Source organism: Temnothorax curvispinosus, unplaced genomic scaffold (assembly GCF_003070985.1).
Source record: "Temnothorax curvispinosus isolate PA1 unplaced genomic scaffold, ASM307098v1 QBEX01016011.1, whole genome shotgun sequence".
Classification (NCBI taxonomy): domain Eukaryota; kingdom Metazoa; phylum Arthropoda; class Insecta; order Hymenoptera; family Formicidae; genus Temnothorax; species Temnothorax curvispinosus.
In genome coordinates, this window is record NW_020225791.1 from 126187 (window position 1) to 145138 (window position 18952).

General features: G+C 36.4%; 1 protein-coding gene across 8 annotated transcripts; it reads right to left on the minus strand.

The window, feature by feature from the left end:
* Positions 1 to 160: 160 nt before the first annotated feature.
* Positions 161 to 18884, minus strand: LOC112466262 (protein phosphatase 1 regulatory subunit 12A). 8 transcript variants are annotated; one of them, XM_025034275.1, is made up of 22 exons: positions 17862 to 18883; positions 14509 to 14639; positions 14239 to 14357; positions 13458 to 13617; positions 13100 to 13244; positions 12791 to 12924; positions 12567 to 12712; positions 12164 to 12295; positions 11861 to 11943; positions 11644 to 11770; positions 11455 to 11563; positions 10676 to 10810; positions 9820 to 9990; positions 9185 to 9316; positions 8293 to 8476; positions 7763 to 7915; positions 7376 to 7559; positions 7106 to 7215; positions 6836 to 6907; positions 4045 to 4368; positions 3343 to 3435; positions 1474 to 1494 (listed from the first exon to the last, which is right to left on the minus strand). In XM_025034275.1, exons 1-21 carry the CDS (start codon positions 18108 to 18110, stop codon positions 3343 to 3345), a joined length of 3093 nt encoding a protein of 1030 aa, XP_024890043.1. In that variant the 5' UTR covers positions 18111 to 18883; the 3' UTR covers positions 1474 to 1494. The 8 variants fall into 8 exon arrangements, with proteins under 8 accessions (XP_024890044.1, XP_024890043.1, XP_024890048.1 ...); XM_025034276.1 differs by lacking the exon at positions 3343 to 3435 and having other exon boundaries at positions 161 to 1494; positions 17862 to 18884; XM_025034280.1 differs by lacking the exon at positions 7763 to 7915.
* Positions 18885 to 18952: the final 68 nt, after the last annotated feature.

The window sequence follows — 18952 nt, forward strand, 5'->3', positions numbered from 1 at the left end:
ACTTACCTTTCATCGTATATAATAATGCTGATCAACCACGTTATATTATATAGAGGGATCTTTACTAATATAAATATTTAAAAAAATATACAGTATAAACATGTATGAAGGAATTTCACCATCGACGGATAGAAGTTTATAAAATAACAAAAAAATAAGGTTCATGTATAAGTCTATGTATTAAATATTTACACAAATATTATTTTCTAATAAACTTCATTACGAAATAACTACATTGAGTCATCCTTTTTTACAATTGTTTACAATAATATCATTAAAAAACATGCCAACTGTCAATTACACATTCCATTGTCCAATATTTATAAATTCGTCTTTATCCAGAGCGTATTGGACAATCATTGTTGTTGCTATAAGAAAATAATAGGTAACAGCATTTTATATTGGACAGGTAGTTAAAAATAATAACACAGATTCTACATCAACAGTTCGAACTGAAGTTACCACAGCTCTAACGTACAGTAATTTTTAGCACTTTAAAGGAGATTAAAAATCCCGATGTGTCTAAAGTATATTTTACATATCTGTGATATTATATAAGAAAATGTATTATATTACAGAGTAATTAAAAACATTTACTCCCGTATATGCATCAAATTTCTGTCTATACTGCAAAAATGGCAATGATGGGAAGGATTTACAAATTGCAGTCTTCAGAGAAAGGCCACTTGAGTAGCAAAGGTCATGTTCTTTGACTCCTTCTTTACCACCTGCGTAATTTAGTTATACAGATATATGTCACTTATTGCTTCGGTAATGCAAACTCGTTTACGATACATTATATGGATTTGCTCGTATGCAATCAGAGTGTTTCAAAATTCTTACTCCGCGGGTAAAAGTTCTCTTCTCAAATTACTAAAATGTCACATCACCATTGTCTATTTATCTGTATTTACAAAATGTCCTTATAAAGAATCAACATCGATAACGCGATTTGTTAAAAAAGAAAACTGTCCGTAAAGATTAACAGTTCTTTTTCTCTTCCTAATAGTCAAATAAAATAAAGCTGACTTTTCCTTTTTTTTTTTTACTATAAAGCATTAAGTCGGTTTTATATATTGGATTATAAAATTCATCTTTTCATGACGATAAAAAGTAATTCCACAAAGTAAAATTTCTCTAAGTCTTTTTTACGATCAAGTTATTCACAGTCTAAGAATAGGAGAGTAACATTTCTTTTCGCCTTTGGCACAGCCATGCGATTAATTGATCTCATAATTGGAATAAGTTAAATTACTACAAAGATAAATTCATCGGTAGCATAATGCACGTTTGTAAAGAATACTAGCGATAATGATGATGCTGCTATAGTTAAAGCAATTCATTCAATATAGTTGTAATACAACTTAAAATTTCATTACGATGTGTGTGCAGTTGAGACTACAAGATTTATTTGGACAATTTGCTGATTACTCTGATCAAGGCACCATTTTCATCTTTTAGCCTCTGATTTTCGCATTTTAGTTGGTCCATCACCTAGAAAAAAAAAAATGTCACGCTAATTTTTATGCGCTAATTGAGAGAACATAAACGTTATATAGAGGAGAGTACAGAGAAATAAATGCCGTTATAGACGGAGTAAAATTTCAGTGCTCACAAAACAACAGGAGGATAAACGGAAAGAGGCACTCACAAATATTACTGCAACCAAAAGTCATTAAAGTATTCGGGTAGTGTATATACTAGCAGAAATTAATAAAATCTTGAGATTGACACAGAGTAAAAGAACTGAGAAATGATCGCGTGTAGCACAAAAGCGTTTCATCAATTTACGATCTTCGTATTACATGTAACACCAGAATCGTAAACTTTATTTCCTTCAAGTATCGTTGCATTTGTACACAAGTATTCTTTCATGGCAATCGTTTTACATCTAATCGATATCCAAACAAATAGCTCGAACAAACTATTTAAATATAATAAATCCGACATTCGAATTAAATTTCTTACACATACAAATATATTACAATAAAGTTCGCATCGTTTGGAAGAAAATTTATCCTCGTACTTGTACACAATCTAAGCGAGACTCAATCAGCGAATAATTAAGTTGACAGTTTAGGCGACGCATAGTCTTAATTAATACAACAATTCGACTTCAAGTTTTAGGGGAGGGCATTTCATATATAAAAATGCAAGAAATAATATTATGTTACAGTTGCAACTATAACTGTAAGATTGTAATCATTTGTCACATTCCTTGTCGTTGAGCACTTTTAGAACACTACAAAATAATATCGTTGATACGAAAGCTCTCTAATGCGTACCATGGAATAATGACAAGTATGCAATATTATACGTAAATGTTAAAAAGGGATTTAATGCCAACTTCGTGGATTGGATCGTTTTATTGAAGTCTATAGAAGTGCAATAAAAGTGCAACAATTTAACATTTAACATGCTTTCTTAAAGAGAAAGAGAGAAAGAGACAGAGGTGAAGATCTAAGTTAATGGAGTGTAACATGTGTTGATTTTAACAGTCGAACATGTTTCGGGAATTGTATAACTTTCACACAGTTATGATTAAGATGAATAAACTGAGAAAAAAAAATAACTAACTGCAGAGTCATGGCTTTCTCTTTCATGTGAAACACGTGCTAAAAATGATTATCGATGCTTGCGATGAGATGGCATTCAGTTTACTGATGTTATTCTGCATGTTGGATGATGGTTTTACATGGAGGAAAGTTTCCTAAAGTTAAAACTGGTGGTGTCTATATTCATTCCTATATGCATCTTATAAATGACAGACTGCGTTCTTTCTTATCTCTTGTTAAAAGACTTTTGATCTTTTTTTAGTAAATGTATTATTAAATAATTTATTTGTAACATGCATCACACAATCAGCCGGAATAATTTATTGTATAATTATCACGTTTGGAACTTTATAACAATGTTGAAAAAAAATTGTACACGTATATAACGTTAAATACGTAAATATATACGTGAGAGAATTGCCTCAATATACATACATTCCAGAAATAAAAATGCTATTAGTATCACACAAGAGTAATAAAATACACGATTGTATAAATATCGACGGCAGATATTCAGAGAATGAGACATATGTATTGTGGTAAGCCTGAAGTTTCTATTTTATAAAAGTAAATTGTGATACCTTTAATTAAGAACTGATTAACGGTCGCGTTATATGTTGGAATGCACTTTGCAAAGCTGAATTGTACGATAAGTATGATGAGTAGTATCGTTTCTGTTTTAATATTGGCGATCAGAACACAAAATTATAATTAATCATTCGATTAATGCTGTACGTGAGATACGATGTCTAATCGTTAACGCAGATGCTGTCATTGTGTCCTTTACCTATTTAGTATTGGTGAGTTTGGATACGACGCGGGTAAGTGCCCGATTTTCGGCTTTCAATCTCTCATTTTCAGCTTTGAGCTTTTGCAATTGCTGTAAACAGTTAAACGATTAGCCTAAAACCCCGCCACTGTTTTTGCTAGTTCCCAAAATAGCCAAAAAAACAAATAACTAATTCGCGTTCCATTAACAGACGAGTTAAAAACCGCGTGCAATTCCCCGCCAAGCTACGCTACAAAGTTCTCAGAGAAGCGGAACTCAGGGGAAATATAAAACGGGCTACTGAAAATTACTGCTTCCCGTGAAAAAAAAATAAAGAAAACGAGTAACAATTAAAAAAAAGTGGAGATTAAGAAAAAGAGTAAAGCACCAATTTGCGTAAAATTGCCAGGTAAGGAAAAGCGTATAACCGAAGCGAATCGGGTCTTCGTACCAAAAATAATCATTGCTGTCTTTGCTTGCCGCTAGCGTTCACAGCAACACAAGAAAAAAGAGATGACGGTGTGTAACTAACTAAACAAAATCTAAAATCGTGAATATACCGATACGTATATTCGTACATAAAAAAATCACAGACGATCCGTGTCCAGTGTCTCCTCATTGCTCAATTCAACGTATGAAAGCATTTCGTCCATTCGCTTTCACATACATAACGAAAAGATTCATAATGAGGAAAGCGTATTATCAAATCAGCGACCTTACCTTCAATTCCTCTTCCATCTCTGAAAGTTTCCTTTCCATGGCTCGCCTCTCCCTTTTCTCTGCCTCAGAGAGAATTACTTTGTTTTGGTTGATTTGCGTTTTTTCCAATAAATGCCTGACTTCTTTCAATTGCTCGTCGGAGCGCTTCAGTTTCTCCTTTAGCCTTTCGTTCTCGACCTGAGATTCCTCGTATAGTTTCTTATAGTCTAATTCGCCGTTCTCGGAACTGTTTGATTTTAATCTGATTGGTGTTGACGAGGCTTCCGACGATAGCGAAGATATCGAACCTAATCTAGTGGCTCTCCCAGAACGATCGTTTCCGCTCTAAAACAGACATAATATCAAATACCGTTAACTTTTATTAAAAAGCGAATCATTGTAATTTCTCGTCAACCTTTAGGAAAAATTATACACTTAATAAAACGTCATTTGAAAATATTTCAAAATCTCTGGAAGCTTGTATAGATATTTACAATACGGATTTAGGATTATGAGAGTCAAGGAAGCTGCTTACAGCGTATCCCTCGGAACTAGTTAAGCTTTGCAGACTGGAACTTCTCGATCCGACACTGAGACTCGGTTTTACTTTGGATCTGCTAAAACTCTCGGTTTTTTGCACGTGCGGCCGGGTGTTTACGTTTAAATAATTGTAACTGGGAGACGGACTCAGATTCAGGGGACTGTGCGAAGACAAGTTGTGAGCTGTGTGAGAAGGTAAATTGTGAACTGTGTGAGAAGGTAAATTGTGAGCTGTGTGAGAAGGTAAATTGTGAGCTGTGTAAGAAGGTAAGTTGTGAGCTGTGTGAGAGGGTAAAGTCACACCACCGTATCCCGTAGTCGTTCCACCGTACGACGTGTAGAGATTCTGATAATTCGGACTGTTCGCAGATTTCGCGTACGGATTCGTTCGGTACAAATCGCTGCTCTTAGTCCCCTTATTAAAAAAACTCGACCCGGAATACAGATTTGGCGTTTTTACGCCGAGCAATCCCGCGTTGAACGTCAAATTATTCTGATTTAACGAGAGCAAACCGCCGATCCGTGACCTGTTTCCAAAAATTGATTGCCCATTTGTTGACGCTTGAGCTCGTAAGCCCGCAGCTGTTGTTGGCTTAGTCTGCGCTCCCTTTCTGTACGAAGACATGGTTTGCGTCACGTGCGAAGTTATTACGAGACACTATACAGCGCATTCGGCAGCTTCTCCCGCGAGAGATCCGTCACACGTTACTCCACACAAATGGTTTGCGAGAAATTTTATTGCGGCCCGCGGATATTTTAAACGCAAAAACGTTTCTCGATTTTTAGAGCCGCGCTTCGTGTACGCGGTGCCGCGGATAGCGAATGATAGACTGACGGGGACTGGGCAGGGGAACCCAAGACATCAGGCAGTTCGCTTTAAAGCATCACTACTATGTGCTATTTTTGGAATGCACGCGGACACGCACACAAATATCAAGGTTGTATGTTTCGAAGAATAAATGCAGCTTTTTACTGCAGTTTAAATGTCTTTTTTTTAACACATAACAGTTTAAATATAGACGTTTGTGCACTATATACATTGATATGTACCACAACATACCCAATTTTATGGTGGAAGTAAGTTTGAGCGAGAAAAAGGAAATGAGTACGAATTTCGTAACATTAGACAATAGCCCTCGCATATACAAAATTTATATAGAACGCATTAACGAACCGTCTATCATCGATACATAAAGAAGAAACGTTTTAGAGACGTTCGATGGATGCTCAATAAGCGGCATGTATACACGATTCTAAATGTCAAAGTGTCAGATTGTATTCCAAACGCGTCGGACAGAATGCTTTTAGACACGGTCAAGCCTCGGCCACGATCATCTATTTTGCTTCAATCACCGATTAAGTTCCCATATATAATTTAAACTCCTTGTCAAGGAGTCACCAATTCGATGATTTTATATTTAGAATAGTAGAATTATTTCATATCAAGATTAAGCAAAATTATATATTGACGTCAATCACGATCGTTTTTCTGTATATTTTCATATCAAATGTCGCATTTTCCGAACGTAACTGACAGAGAATAACGAATGCTGGACTATTTTTATCGAGAACAGAGGCTATTCTTTCAAGAAGCTAAAAATAACATCAAGCTCCGATAGCTTATGAAAACCGTTTATACCCAGTGAATGAAAAAGTTTGGCTGGAACATTATAAACGAGCTTCCAGAATAACGAAAAAATAATTACGTAGATATTACGAGAAAATGCTTTCTTTTCATGTTATTTGCGTCTCTTTACACATAAAGTGATTTACGCGTAAACAATTGGAACTGCGCGAAACAACAAGCTGTCGGTACCGAGGTCGAAATGAGGTAATGTCCTATATCCTATGCTCTCCCCGATTTACGAGTGTTGTGTTTCCCTCTGCGTCATTCAACTGCGCGTTATCCAATTTTGGATTTTTGGCACGTGTCTGGTAAATCTGTGGCAAGGGACTCGTAAGTCGAAATTCGGATAGACGCTTTGGCGTCCGTCTGTCAGAAGGATTTTGTAAATCGAAGGTCGGTAAAACAAGAGAATAATGTATTTTAGTTGAAGTACAATATTTATACCACCGATCTGGTCATCTATTGTAGAAATTAATTTATCATTCATGCATATATAATCTAACTTTAAACCAAGTAACTTAAATTTGAAGCGCTGCTTTATGGTTTTAAAGATAACGAGGGAATGATTGGAGTTAATGCCTGGAAAGTTTTTACACAACACTGTGTAACAATTATTTTATATTACAAAAAATAGATTGTACTTACTTCGTTGTGATTAATTTTGGAATCATCGCAATCACCGCCAGCAGTTAGATCTTGTTTTTCTGGGTCAATTTCCTATAAAAAAAAAGTAAAACGTAATCTTTTAGAAATTTTCAAGTATATATTTAATTTTTATCATGATTAGTTTTGTTAAATTTTCTTCTAATTAAAACTTTGGAAACTTATCCAGAGTTTTTTTTCTCACTTTCTTGTAATAATATTAATTAAATATTTTTGAAGATAATGTAAGTCCATTATAAAATCATTACTAACATCCATATCCACGTGGACTACACCTGTCGATCTTCTCTTAGGCCGACGTCTCCTTTGAATAACCGCTTGTGTAGCTTGTGCGTTCCTACTGTCATTTTCCTTATCTTGATCTATACACATAAAAAATTCCGTCTTTTTACTAAAATAATAAATAATACTACACGAATTCATATCGTATTTTTATTTAATATATGTATATATGTTTTATATAATTCTTATTAAAACATAAATTATATTCTTTATGTTGTTAATTATTCTGTAAATTCTTACCTTTGTCATCAGGTTGCTTTAACGATCTCCTAAGGGGTAAAGTAACTGTGGTTTCTGTACTACTGGTAGCAATAGTTTCCACTGGAGCTGATGATGGTCTGGGTACACCAGTTCCACCAGACGGTCTTCTCATATAGGCCGTTGCGTTATCAGTAGGTTTATTATTAGCATCCTCCAACTGAAACTATATAAAACAAAATATATTATTATAAATATATTATTACAAATTAATTTTTACAATAACATATTTGTAATGCATTTTCCATTGTCGATTACATTTCCCGATTACATTTTTTAACGCATTTCGGCGTAGCACCAATCACACGGACAACCGTGAACATTTGCGGATTAATCACAGATAAATAATGATTTTGTAAGCGCCCACACCTTGCTTCCATTGTCTACCCTTAATCTCCAAGACGGTCGTCTCTCAGGTAAATTAGTTTCTTCAGAAACTTTATTCGCAGGAGTCACGGTAGTAGAGGTTGCGGTTGTTATTGTAGCTGTGATCGAAGCTGTATTGCTGGCGGTAGTAGTAGGCTGGATTATTTAAAAAAAAAAAAACATGAATAAATCTCAGTTCCATTTGTCGTGTTATATTGCGTTACTATTGTAAAAATATAATAAAAAATAAAATATTATATACTCTTTCTGTTGATTTTAAGCAACACAGGTACTTCATTATAAAATCAGTTATTATTCAATTAAATCCTCACGAAATTTATTACGTTCAATCGTTAATGTCGCACTACGTTTTAATATTCACTATCAATATTCTCACACTCTGGATGAGTCTTCCTTGATATTATTATAAACCACAAAGAATTTTTGCACATATCGGCTGATAGATAGGTAGTTAGTCGCTTTTCTAATCACAGCGATAAGACAGCGATAATAATTACTGATATGATCTTTACCTGCGTGGACGGCGGCAATGTCGGCGATTCGTTGTTCTGTTGCTTTTTCTTCACTAATTGTTCCGCGCTCTTGATCTCATCCAACGTCACACCTTGAGTCGACCTTCTAGTTTCTCTTACTCTCTTTGCGTGGGCTTTCCTTTGGGTTTCACTTTCCTCATCGCGTACCGGCGGAACGAAGGATCTGTACATATACATACGGTAACACATGAGATATCAGCTTACAAGTTGCAACAAAAGATATGTAATATTGTCAGATTGTTTTATCTGTGCAATAAAAACAAACTTTTAGTAAGCATTGTTCAACACAATTTGTAAGCAATATCAAAAGATTTCACATAAAATAAAAGTATACGTATTCCTGTAAAAACAAATAATTAAAATATCTCTTCTCCGTTTCAGGTACACGTTTGAGGTTACATATTACATAATTTCAATTTCTTCCTTGTAGTAGTGTATCCAATTTGGAATCGATTGCAAAATAAATAAAATAACAAAAAATTATTCTAGTCGACAATTTTCACAGAATATCAATCTTTGTTGCAATAAATCAAACCATATTAAAAATATCATAAAGTTATACATTTAGCAGTACAAATCGAATAAAGTGCATTTGTGTGTAGCAGTGTGTTCATTTGCCAACCATGATCAGGTAATATTTGGGCAAGTTTGGTGAATTCAGATGTGTGGTGGATAAGGTGGGCTATCCATATGTATATAAAGATATTCAAATATATAGGACGATTAATGAGCAAATAAAAAGAATAACCACACTGCAAAAAGCAAACTTCCATGCTACTGCCAGCAAATTAACGTAATTAATACGTAAATATTTGACAATATGCAAAAGTCATAATATTTCAGGAGGATCTTCCGAGCAGTGAGTACCCACTTGAAGAAATTCTTGAAGATATTTCCTGGACTTAGCTTGCTCCCTCCTGGTGTAGTGGGAGTTCCAGGAGCAGTTGCTACTGCATTATTTGTATTCGATACAACTGTAGATGCAGCTTCCACTGGTTGAACACTACCCAGCCACATTAATATTATAACGCACAATACAGAATGTAAATACACAGATGTCAATTGTGTGCACATGTAATAATGTATTTTGATGTTGTAAATAAGTGTTTAAGATCCCTATTAGAAGAATTCGTCATGGAAAAGCCTAAATATTTATTTAATATTAATTATGTGACAAGTAAAAGTATATGAATTGAAAGTTTTATACGTAGCTTTATGTAGAGCTCATAATAGCTAAAAAGTGTTTAGAATTTTTACTTCGTGTAGGAAAAATTGAAATAATATATATTCAAATCACATATATACATGAAATATTCGATTTTAACCAAAGTTGTAAAAAGACGATTAAAAATTTTACGGCCAATATTTTTTACATTTTGTAAGACAGTGAAGATACTGCAATCCACTTATAATCTCATGTAAAATAGATTAAAAGAGGCCATCTCATAACATTTAGATAATATTTAATATAATAAGTGTAGATCTTTAGTATAAAAATGTATTTACCTGCGAATTTGATTGACTGGAATAGGACTTGTTGTTGTGGTGGCAGTGGTAGTTGTTGTAATGGATGACAATAGACTCGATGCCAATGTTTTAGATGCGGATGTTGGTGAAAGTGTATTGCTTCCTTGTGGCAGTCTTGATAATTCCAAATTTAATTTCACGTCTTTTTTTCTAGAGTAAGAATAAAATAAACAATTAAAAAAAAAGAAATAAGGTGTAACATATAATAAATTATCGAAGGTATATATTTTAATAACGTTGCCATATTCAAAAGCACTAAAGATAAAAACATTTTCGTATTTATTAACATTTCCACGGATAAATTGAAATAATTCTTGTATCTTACAATAGAATCTTTCAAATGCTTTAATTATACACTTTAAGATTTATTTTTTAAAAAGATGCAAATGTATAATTATAAATTTCTCTTCTTTTTCTATTTATTTGTTACCTCAGTCATGTAAGAGTGAGAGAATTAATATTAAAGAAAATAGTTACTTTTAGAATTGATTAAAAGTTATCTCTTGATGTAATCAGCACTATTATTTGATTTAATTCAAAGCTTTCTAAAGTTTCAAGCTAGGATAACAAATAGCAAGCGACATTAAAAGCTCATTAGTATAGAATGTATAAAAAGAAAAAAAAAACATTAAAACCACATCTGTTACATTTTCACACACTTTCAAATAATACAAATGGTCTGATGCTATCGCAGCAGTCTACATATTATACAGTACAATCGTGTTGAACATGTCGGGCAGAATGACCGAATTGATATCAACATGATTGCAGTTTGTATTGTACAAAGGAAAGCATTGTAACATTGTATCATTGATTAGAAGCATGCGGCATATACCTGTGTGTTTCGCGTAGAGATGCAGAGCGAGTCGTAGCATTGGTGTGGGTAGGAGTAGCTGCATTGCAGCGATGGAGAGTAGGGCACGAGAACGCCTTGATGCGAGCACGTAATGCCAAATACTGCTCATAAAACCTGCATCACATGCATTACCGTGCCATGCATATCTCTACACTAATTATTGTAATAGTATAGGGACATACGTTACAAATACAAAACGCTAAGACTCATAATTAATGCGGACACATATGCGGAGTATGCATATTATACAATATCTTAGTTGGGCCGCCGAATGTAGCACCGCTGTTAATAGCATTAAATATCTGCCGATATCATTAGCAAGTAAAAAAACAATATCACAAAATGTACGTAAATTAGAACAAACACGAAGATTGGTTAAAACAGAAATCGCGGTAACTCCTTCACCAATCATCACTAAACTCAATACCAACCTTCCTTTATAATGACACTCTATCCATAAAAATTTCAGCTTAATTGATATCACAAAATTTACGGAAATTAGAGCAATCACGGAGATTTGATAAGATAGAAATCGGTAACCCCCCCCCCCTTTTAGAGACTTTAGATAAAAAATGGGACTCTATAAGCTATCGAATGACACCTTATTTATTTCTCTACAATTATTAGTTTCGCAGATATTAAAACGTTCAAAAGACATAGTTCTATATCAAAAACATGATATTACTACAAATATAAAGCCGCAAATATATAAAAAAAAAAGAATATGACGTATGAAGCAGGGACTTAGCTAGACTTACTTTTCATCTGTCTCGAAACTATGCGTCCTTCTTAATACCACATCGGATTCTCCACTAACTTTGTTTGGTGTTGTTGGTATCTTAATATTGTTATCCTTATCTTCGAGTTCTGTGAAATAATTACACAAATTTATTAAGAGCACATCTTAAAAATTTGTGAAACATAAACGCAACATTCGATGAACATACTTGTAGGTGCAGAATTAGTAGTATCAGTACTTTGCATTCTATTTCGAAAGGAACCTGAACGTCTCCAAGATGGTACAACACCGTCCTCGTTATTATCAGTCTGTTGTTTTGGAGGCAATATTGGAGCCTTAAAAAAAAAGGAAGCAAATAAATGTAAAATTATTCGAGAATACAAAATATATGTTAAAACGATTTGTGATCAAAACGAATGTTTTACCTGATTAGGAACTTTATTAGTTTCGACCGGAGATATTGGACTATGGGGTGCACTTTCATCCTTGTTTACTCTATTTTTCTTTTCTGTAAAATAATTGATCAAAAATTTTACTACAAAACTGTCAGTGTATCACAAAGAGAAGAGTATTTCAAGTTCAAGTCCAACTCTTTAAAGCAATAACCAATCCAGTAAGTTTCATTTAAAATACTTTATATAAAACTTTTATATAATACATGCAATAGCAAGCAGTAATTCATATCATCAGAAATAAGAAAGAAAAACAGTCTTACAGATCAAACTTACCGTCATCTGTAAGACATGTCGCGTGGTTAGACTTATCAGATTGATTGGAGAAAGTGGAAGAGTGTGATTCTGAGCTAGTCTCAGATTCACCTTCACCATCACTCTCTTCCATGTGTGTTTCACGTGTTGCTTCTGTCCATGCAGCAATGTTATAAGAAATACAGATTACAGTTAACAGTACATAAATTAGATTTGCAAAACTGGATAGACGATAGAATAGAGATTTGTGAGAAAGTTTGCAAAACATAATTATTCTCTTTCCTTTTTCTTCATAAAAGATAAACATGGAAGTTGCAGAGTAGAGTCATTTCGTATTAATTTCTTAAAAAAAAAGAAAAGAAAAAAATGTGTACGTGCGGATTAGATCGTGTACTGGAAGGAATGATACAAACAAAAATCTTACCAACGTCGCTGTTTGTACTAGTGCTGGAATCTTCTTTATCGGATTGAATCTCTAATTCAACCTTCTTAACTTTATTTGGCGTTTCCTCTTCAAAGATCTCGGTAGATTCTTGTGCCGCTACTGCGTTATCAGCACTCGTTGAGACACTGTAACATTTAGAAAGGGATATTAAAGGAAAAAATTAATAATTTATAATTATTATTTAAGATTGTTATGTTGCTCACCGTTTCTTTGGTATAGACGATTGCTTCTTATTATTTGTTTGTGGATTTTCTTTCACGATAAGTGCTTGTTGCTCTCTTAAGTTTTCAAGAGATTTGAGGATGTCTGCATCAGCAACATCGAAAGCAGTTTGATCCTAAAAGCGAGATACTGGTGAGAAAAGAATCAAGAAGTATCATGTAATTATATCTGTCAGCCAAAGATCCAGCCCGGATTCAAATTAAATTAATCTGAAGTCAGCCTGGAGCTAACTTGAAGCAATCTCGACCCAGTCTGTGATATACAATTATTATAAATGTTTATTCTCTTACAGCGTAATTTTTCATATCCATATCACAGCCATTCTCAACAAGAAGTTTGCAAGCTTCCAGTTGGCCCCAATGTGCCGCACCGTGCAAAGGCGTCCATCCATCAAAGTCCTGTGCATCAACATTGCATCGAGCTTGTAGTAATATTCTGCACAGAAGTATTAAAAGGAATCAATAGAAAGAATCAACTCCAAATCTACATATATCAGAATATTAATATATCAGAAAAATGGTTCAACTTTTAAAATAATTTCTAATGTTTTGTTGCAATGCGCGTATGTGTCCAATACAGATTTAACTTCCTCTGACTCATTAAGTGATATGCAAAATCAGATTATTTTATTTTTAATTAATATCTTACTGCATGACTTTGATGTAGCCTTTGGCGGCGGCGACATGGAGTGCGGTGGCTCCTGATCTCGGATGGATGGAATCTTTGCCTGGTGCACCTGCCCGCCAAGCTTTTGCGTCATTCAGCATTGATCTTTCCTCATCACTCCTCGCTTGATCACAATCAATACCTGCAAATAAAATTAGATATATTCGTTAGAAAAAATTTAATTTATTTCGCATATTCGATGATTTATTAATTTTTTAGCAAGCAACCAGTATTTCGCAAATATGTTTAACTGTGATTTTATCAGCGAATTTAATTGTACTTTAAAAAAGTCACTTTTAATAACAATATCTCAATACAGTTGTATACGAGTATTTATACGTGTGCAAAGTGTGAATAATGCACGGTTGCTTAAGAGAGTATTTCAGCACATTGTACGTAAAATTATATCAATAACATCACGAAAAGGGGTCAATGAAAGAGAACATCTTTGCCAACGTACGACTTGCTGTGTCTGAGCGTGCAAACCTCTAGCCGGATGTTGAGTTTTAGGTGCTTAATGTTTTACATGTCAATCCAGCTTCACGTATAAACATCTAACAGCTTTATAAAGAGCTTAGATAAAGAGGTGAATGATAAAACGGTGGCTAATTGCCACTTACGCAGTTAAATTTTAAAATTATCGCAGCAGAGCACTATTTCAGTACTAAGATTTCCAGCTCTGATTTTCCTCGGAAGTCTATAATTAAAAGTTTTACGCAACAGAGGCCTCAGACATCCTGCAGGTATACATATAAATACAAACCTGCTTTATTTATATGCTGTTGGAGCATGTCTTCCATCTCGTCGCTTTCTGCAATATCCAGCGCCAGTTCACCGTCATTGTTTACCGCTGCCAGATTACATCCTTGTTCTATTAGGTATCTGTAAAATACACAATTTCCCATTCATTGTAATAAACATTATTTTAGCACACTTATAGGTACAAAATCAGCGCATTTATAAATAAATTACGAATATAAAATATATAGAAAAAAAATATCTTTTCTACAATTTTGCAGAAAATTATACTAACTTAGCGATAGATATGAATCCGCAAGATGCTGTGGCATGTAAGGGCGTCCAGCCTTCATTATCTCCACGATTGATATCCGCTCCTTGTTCCACCAAAAACTCCACCATATCCAGGTCATCGTCAATGCAAGCCTGTTGTAATAATATAAGCGTGGAGTATAGCACGAATATATCGTACGCTGATTATATCAATGTGCGCGAATAGACGAGTTGAACGAGAGGGATGAAAAGCGTGCGCGATTGGCAAGATGTATTTCGAGGTCTCAACATCGAGACCGCTGATTTTGCTCGGTCTAGTCAAGTCTGGTCGCAATCCAAGGCTCGAATCGACGTTATGTTACAAATGCGCTGTTGAATTTTCGATTTGCATCATTACCTTTTATACCTCAACACGGAAATAATATCTCTGTACAATAATGGAATGTTTTATTACGAGACATATATAGTAAATTTGTATCATAAAGTTTACAAGATTTTTTAGAGAGATTAATTTTCAATATATTTTCAAACAGAATTGTAAAATAGAATTATAGGGGAAAAAAAGAAGATAAAACATGGTTGTCGTTTAATCACAAAATCTTTGCAGATATTTAACGTTCGGTAATCTTTTCGTAACAGATTACAGATTACACGGTACGTTAAAAGGTGTGAATTATTTTTCACGCGTACAAATTCCCGCGACTTCGATATTGCCGAGGTGAAAAAAGTTCGGTACATATTACAACATTGCTAGACACAGAGAATTTAAACTGAACACAGATGCTGCAGCCTGTGACTTCTAACAGAGAGCTATAAATAGCATTTGATGCCTGATGTATTTTCACATTCTATTTTCGCAAATCCATGAAATGCCTTAACTTCCTTCCTTCTCACTTAAATAACAGCCATAAATATCGGCTCGCGTTATGGAAAATGTTATTCCATTTAATAAGACTTGGATGTAAGGCTCTCCGCTACCACGTTTACCCGCCGCGAGTATATCTCTTTACGTTTACATGAATATATTGAACGATATTTTCACAGTTTTCTCAAGCTCTACTTCGAAACCGTCACGGCTGTTGATTAATTTAATTGGCAAATATGCATTAAGGAATACATTATTCAGAAAATATAAAACGAAATTATTGCATATTGCATTAAATATTATCTTTTGTGGTTGTAATTTTAAGATTACATCTTAAAAAATATCATGCTTTATATTATTTTAAATTATTTACGGTCTGTGAGATTTACGATTTACTTATATATTTAAATAATTACTTCTTTTCGGCCGGAATATAATTATTCCTTTCTTCTTCGCATCAGAAAAATTCTTACACGCTAACCGACCTTCTTCTCGTTAATGTATCCTCATTAATTACTTAGTACTGTAATAACCGTTATGGTATATGCGTGTATTATACAAGGTGTCCCGGATTACCCAGTTGCGTCCGCTTTCGGAAACACCCAGAAATAGATTGCTCGTAAAAGCTTGCCGCTCGCGAAAAAAAAAGTCGTTGCCGGTGTAACAAGAAAATTGCTACATAATCTCTAATCGTTAAGGCGTATCTCAGAATGACGTTACAGCTGCAAATACAAATTCTTTGAACATCAGCGTGTAAAATTAATTCTCTTTCCGACAAGGTTTCAATTTTAATGTCCTAATTTTTAATAACTAAAGCTTAGTTAGAAATAACTATGGCAATCGACTTATCCGAGGAGCAAAATAAGAGAAACATTTAGATGATAAAGCAAGTTTTTAAGTTATTAAGTAAATGTAAAAAACAACCATGCAATCCCAATTGAGTATACAACAAATCAAATATACAATTACGTACACAATTATATACATCCAATTTTAAGAGAATAACACTATATGTTGGACCAGCAATTATTTCATATTCCAACATTCCAGACATAAGTCGAAGACTATGTGGACACAATGTACAATAAAAATATGAAAATTTTCAACCATGCTTCATAAGGGAGAATAATTTCTACAAATTATAATTTCATAAAATAAATAAACATATTTTAATAAGCGTGAATATATAATATTTTAATAGGAAAACGAGATAAAATTAACAATAAAACATTGTTCATTAACAATAGCAATTAACTCTCCTTTAAAGATTTATTTAAGAACTGCAGTTGTCTTGTCAGGCAACGTGAAACTTGCAGAAGAGTAAATGTCTTCTGAGCAATATATCACTTTTAACTCGTTAAATTAAACGAATTAAATGAATGAATTTCTAGAAAGTAACTATAGATATTTCTGAGGAAAGATTAACGCCTCTCGGAATACATTTTATATATAAAATTCCGTCTTTTGTTTTTGCTTGCGTTTTTATGCACAATATGGATCTTAAGGTCTAACAAGTAACAAGATAGAACGAGATTTTACTGCGCCTTTATATATATATTTTTTTCTATATTACCTCTTTAAAAGAAACGAATAACATTGAAATCCTGACCAGACCAAACAAAATTACTGGCGAATAGATTACATTTAATCTCGGTTTAACTTACTTTCTATCTTTTTCTAGTTCTTATAGGAATTAGAAAAAGATAAGAAATGAGTCAAACCGAGATTAAAGTTAATCTACATTGGTGGAAGTGATGATCAATTAACAAAATGTCAGTCGCGTGTCAAGTGCCGAAGGAAAGGATCTGGTGAAAGAAAAAACAAAAGAGGATCTCGTGATAGAGTTCCAGGGTTTACTCCGATCGCGTGGTGGATACGGTCGAGTCACGGCGCCGGGGCGGCTCGGCTATACGTCAAAACGTCTCGCAACAAAGTTAGCATTTCGGTTACACAAGCGAGGACATTACCGCGCGTAAAACAGCCTCCTCACTAATGCACGGTAACGCGGGTAATTAACGGTCGGAAGCAGACGCCACCGTCGCCGCCGTCGCGTTTGCGATCAGCGTGGCGGGTCTCTTGACGGGATTCCAAGAGAGACCTGTTCCCCCCTTAACACCCGGCGCCAAGTCGAGTCGGCGAGAGAGTCGGTGGGAAAGGGGGAGGGGGCGCGTCGCGTATCCCCCTCGCTCGAACCCCTCGTCGGTACGCGAACACCCCCGCGAATAAATACTCGAATTAGATTGAATTAGACAGCTGGAGCTCGTATAGAAGCCATCTTGCAGAATTACGTTTTTCGAGAGAGGAAGAGAAAAAGGAAAGAAGGACTAGAAGGAGACGTCGAAGGAAACGCGGAAGGAAACGCAGAACGCGTTCGGAGCGGGATGGGAATAAGGGGAGAGGGGGGAGTTTGAAAGCTGTCAAAATCAGTAGGATGCCAGCGGAATGTCAGAGGGATGCCAGAGAAAGAGAAAGAGAAAGAAAGAGAGAGAGCTAACGACGCCCTTAACTACCTGGTGCAGCGCGGTGAGGCCGTCGACATTGCCGGTGTTGATGTTCGCCCCGTTCTGCAGCAGGCGCACGACCTCCTCCTTGTCGCTGGCCGCGCACGCCGCCAGGAACACGATGTCGGCGGAGAACTTGATCTTGCGCGCGACCTGCCGCGGCTGCGTGGGCTCGCGATTCGTCTCGGACTGCTCCCAGCGTTTGAGCTGTTCGGCACGCTTGAACAGGGCCGAGCTGGAACGTGTCTCGAGAGACATTGCCCCGACGACGGCGGCGGCGGCGAGGACGGCGGTGGCGGCGGCGGCGACGGCAGCGAAGAGAGGAGAAGAGAAGAGAAGAGAAAAAAAAAGTCACGACGCGCTCGGGCTCCGAGCGCCGCTCGCGCGCTCCTCTTCTCTCAAGGGGGCACGGCAGAGAGGCTGGCAGGCTGCTCCTATAATCGCTCCTCCTGTCGCGCGCACGGGCTCCTCTCCTTCTTCTCGCGCTTGGCACCCGCGCGCGGCCGCGCGCCACACATGCAAGCCGTCGGCGCACACGCGCACACGGTCACTCACTCATTCACTCGCTCGTTCGCTCCAGCTCGCGCTCGCGCTCGGCCCTCGCGCCGCTCTCTCTGGCTTCTTCTTCTTCTTGCCCTTGCCCGCGCGCGCCCTTTTCGGGTCTTCCACTTCGCTCGGTTCGTGTTTCCGACGATTACGACGATGACGGCGGCGGCGACCGCGCTACGTGAAGTTGAACACGCACGCACGCACGCATGCACGCACACAGTCGTACACTTTGCTTCACTGCGCGCGACACGGCACGTGAAACAGGCGTTTCCCGCGATTCTGCTCCATATATGAGAGAGCGGATCGCGCCCGGGGCCGTATTCCCATCCGCGTGTTTATTGTCGGGACGCGCGCGCCGGAGTCTTCAGGCCTTTTGACGGGGTTACCCGGAGGGAGCGGTCGTGCACGGGGTCGCCAGTCGCCAGTCGCCTTCCACAGTCGAACACCACACACCACCTCTGCTAGGCACTCATTTACGGAAACGGTTTAGACCAGCGTGCTACACGCTATTCTTGGCCGTCGCTCCCTCGCGCTCCGCGCCGGACGAGCTC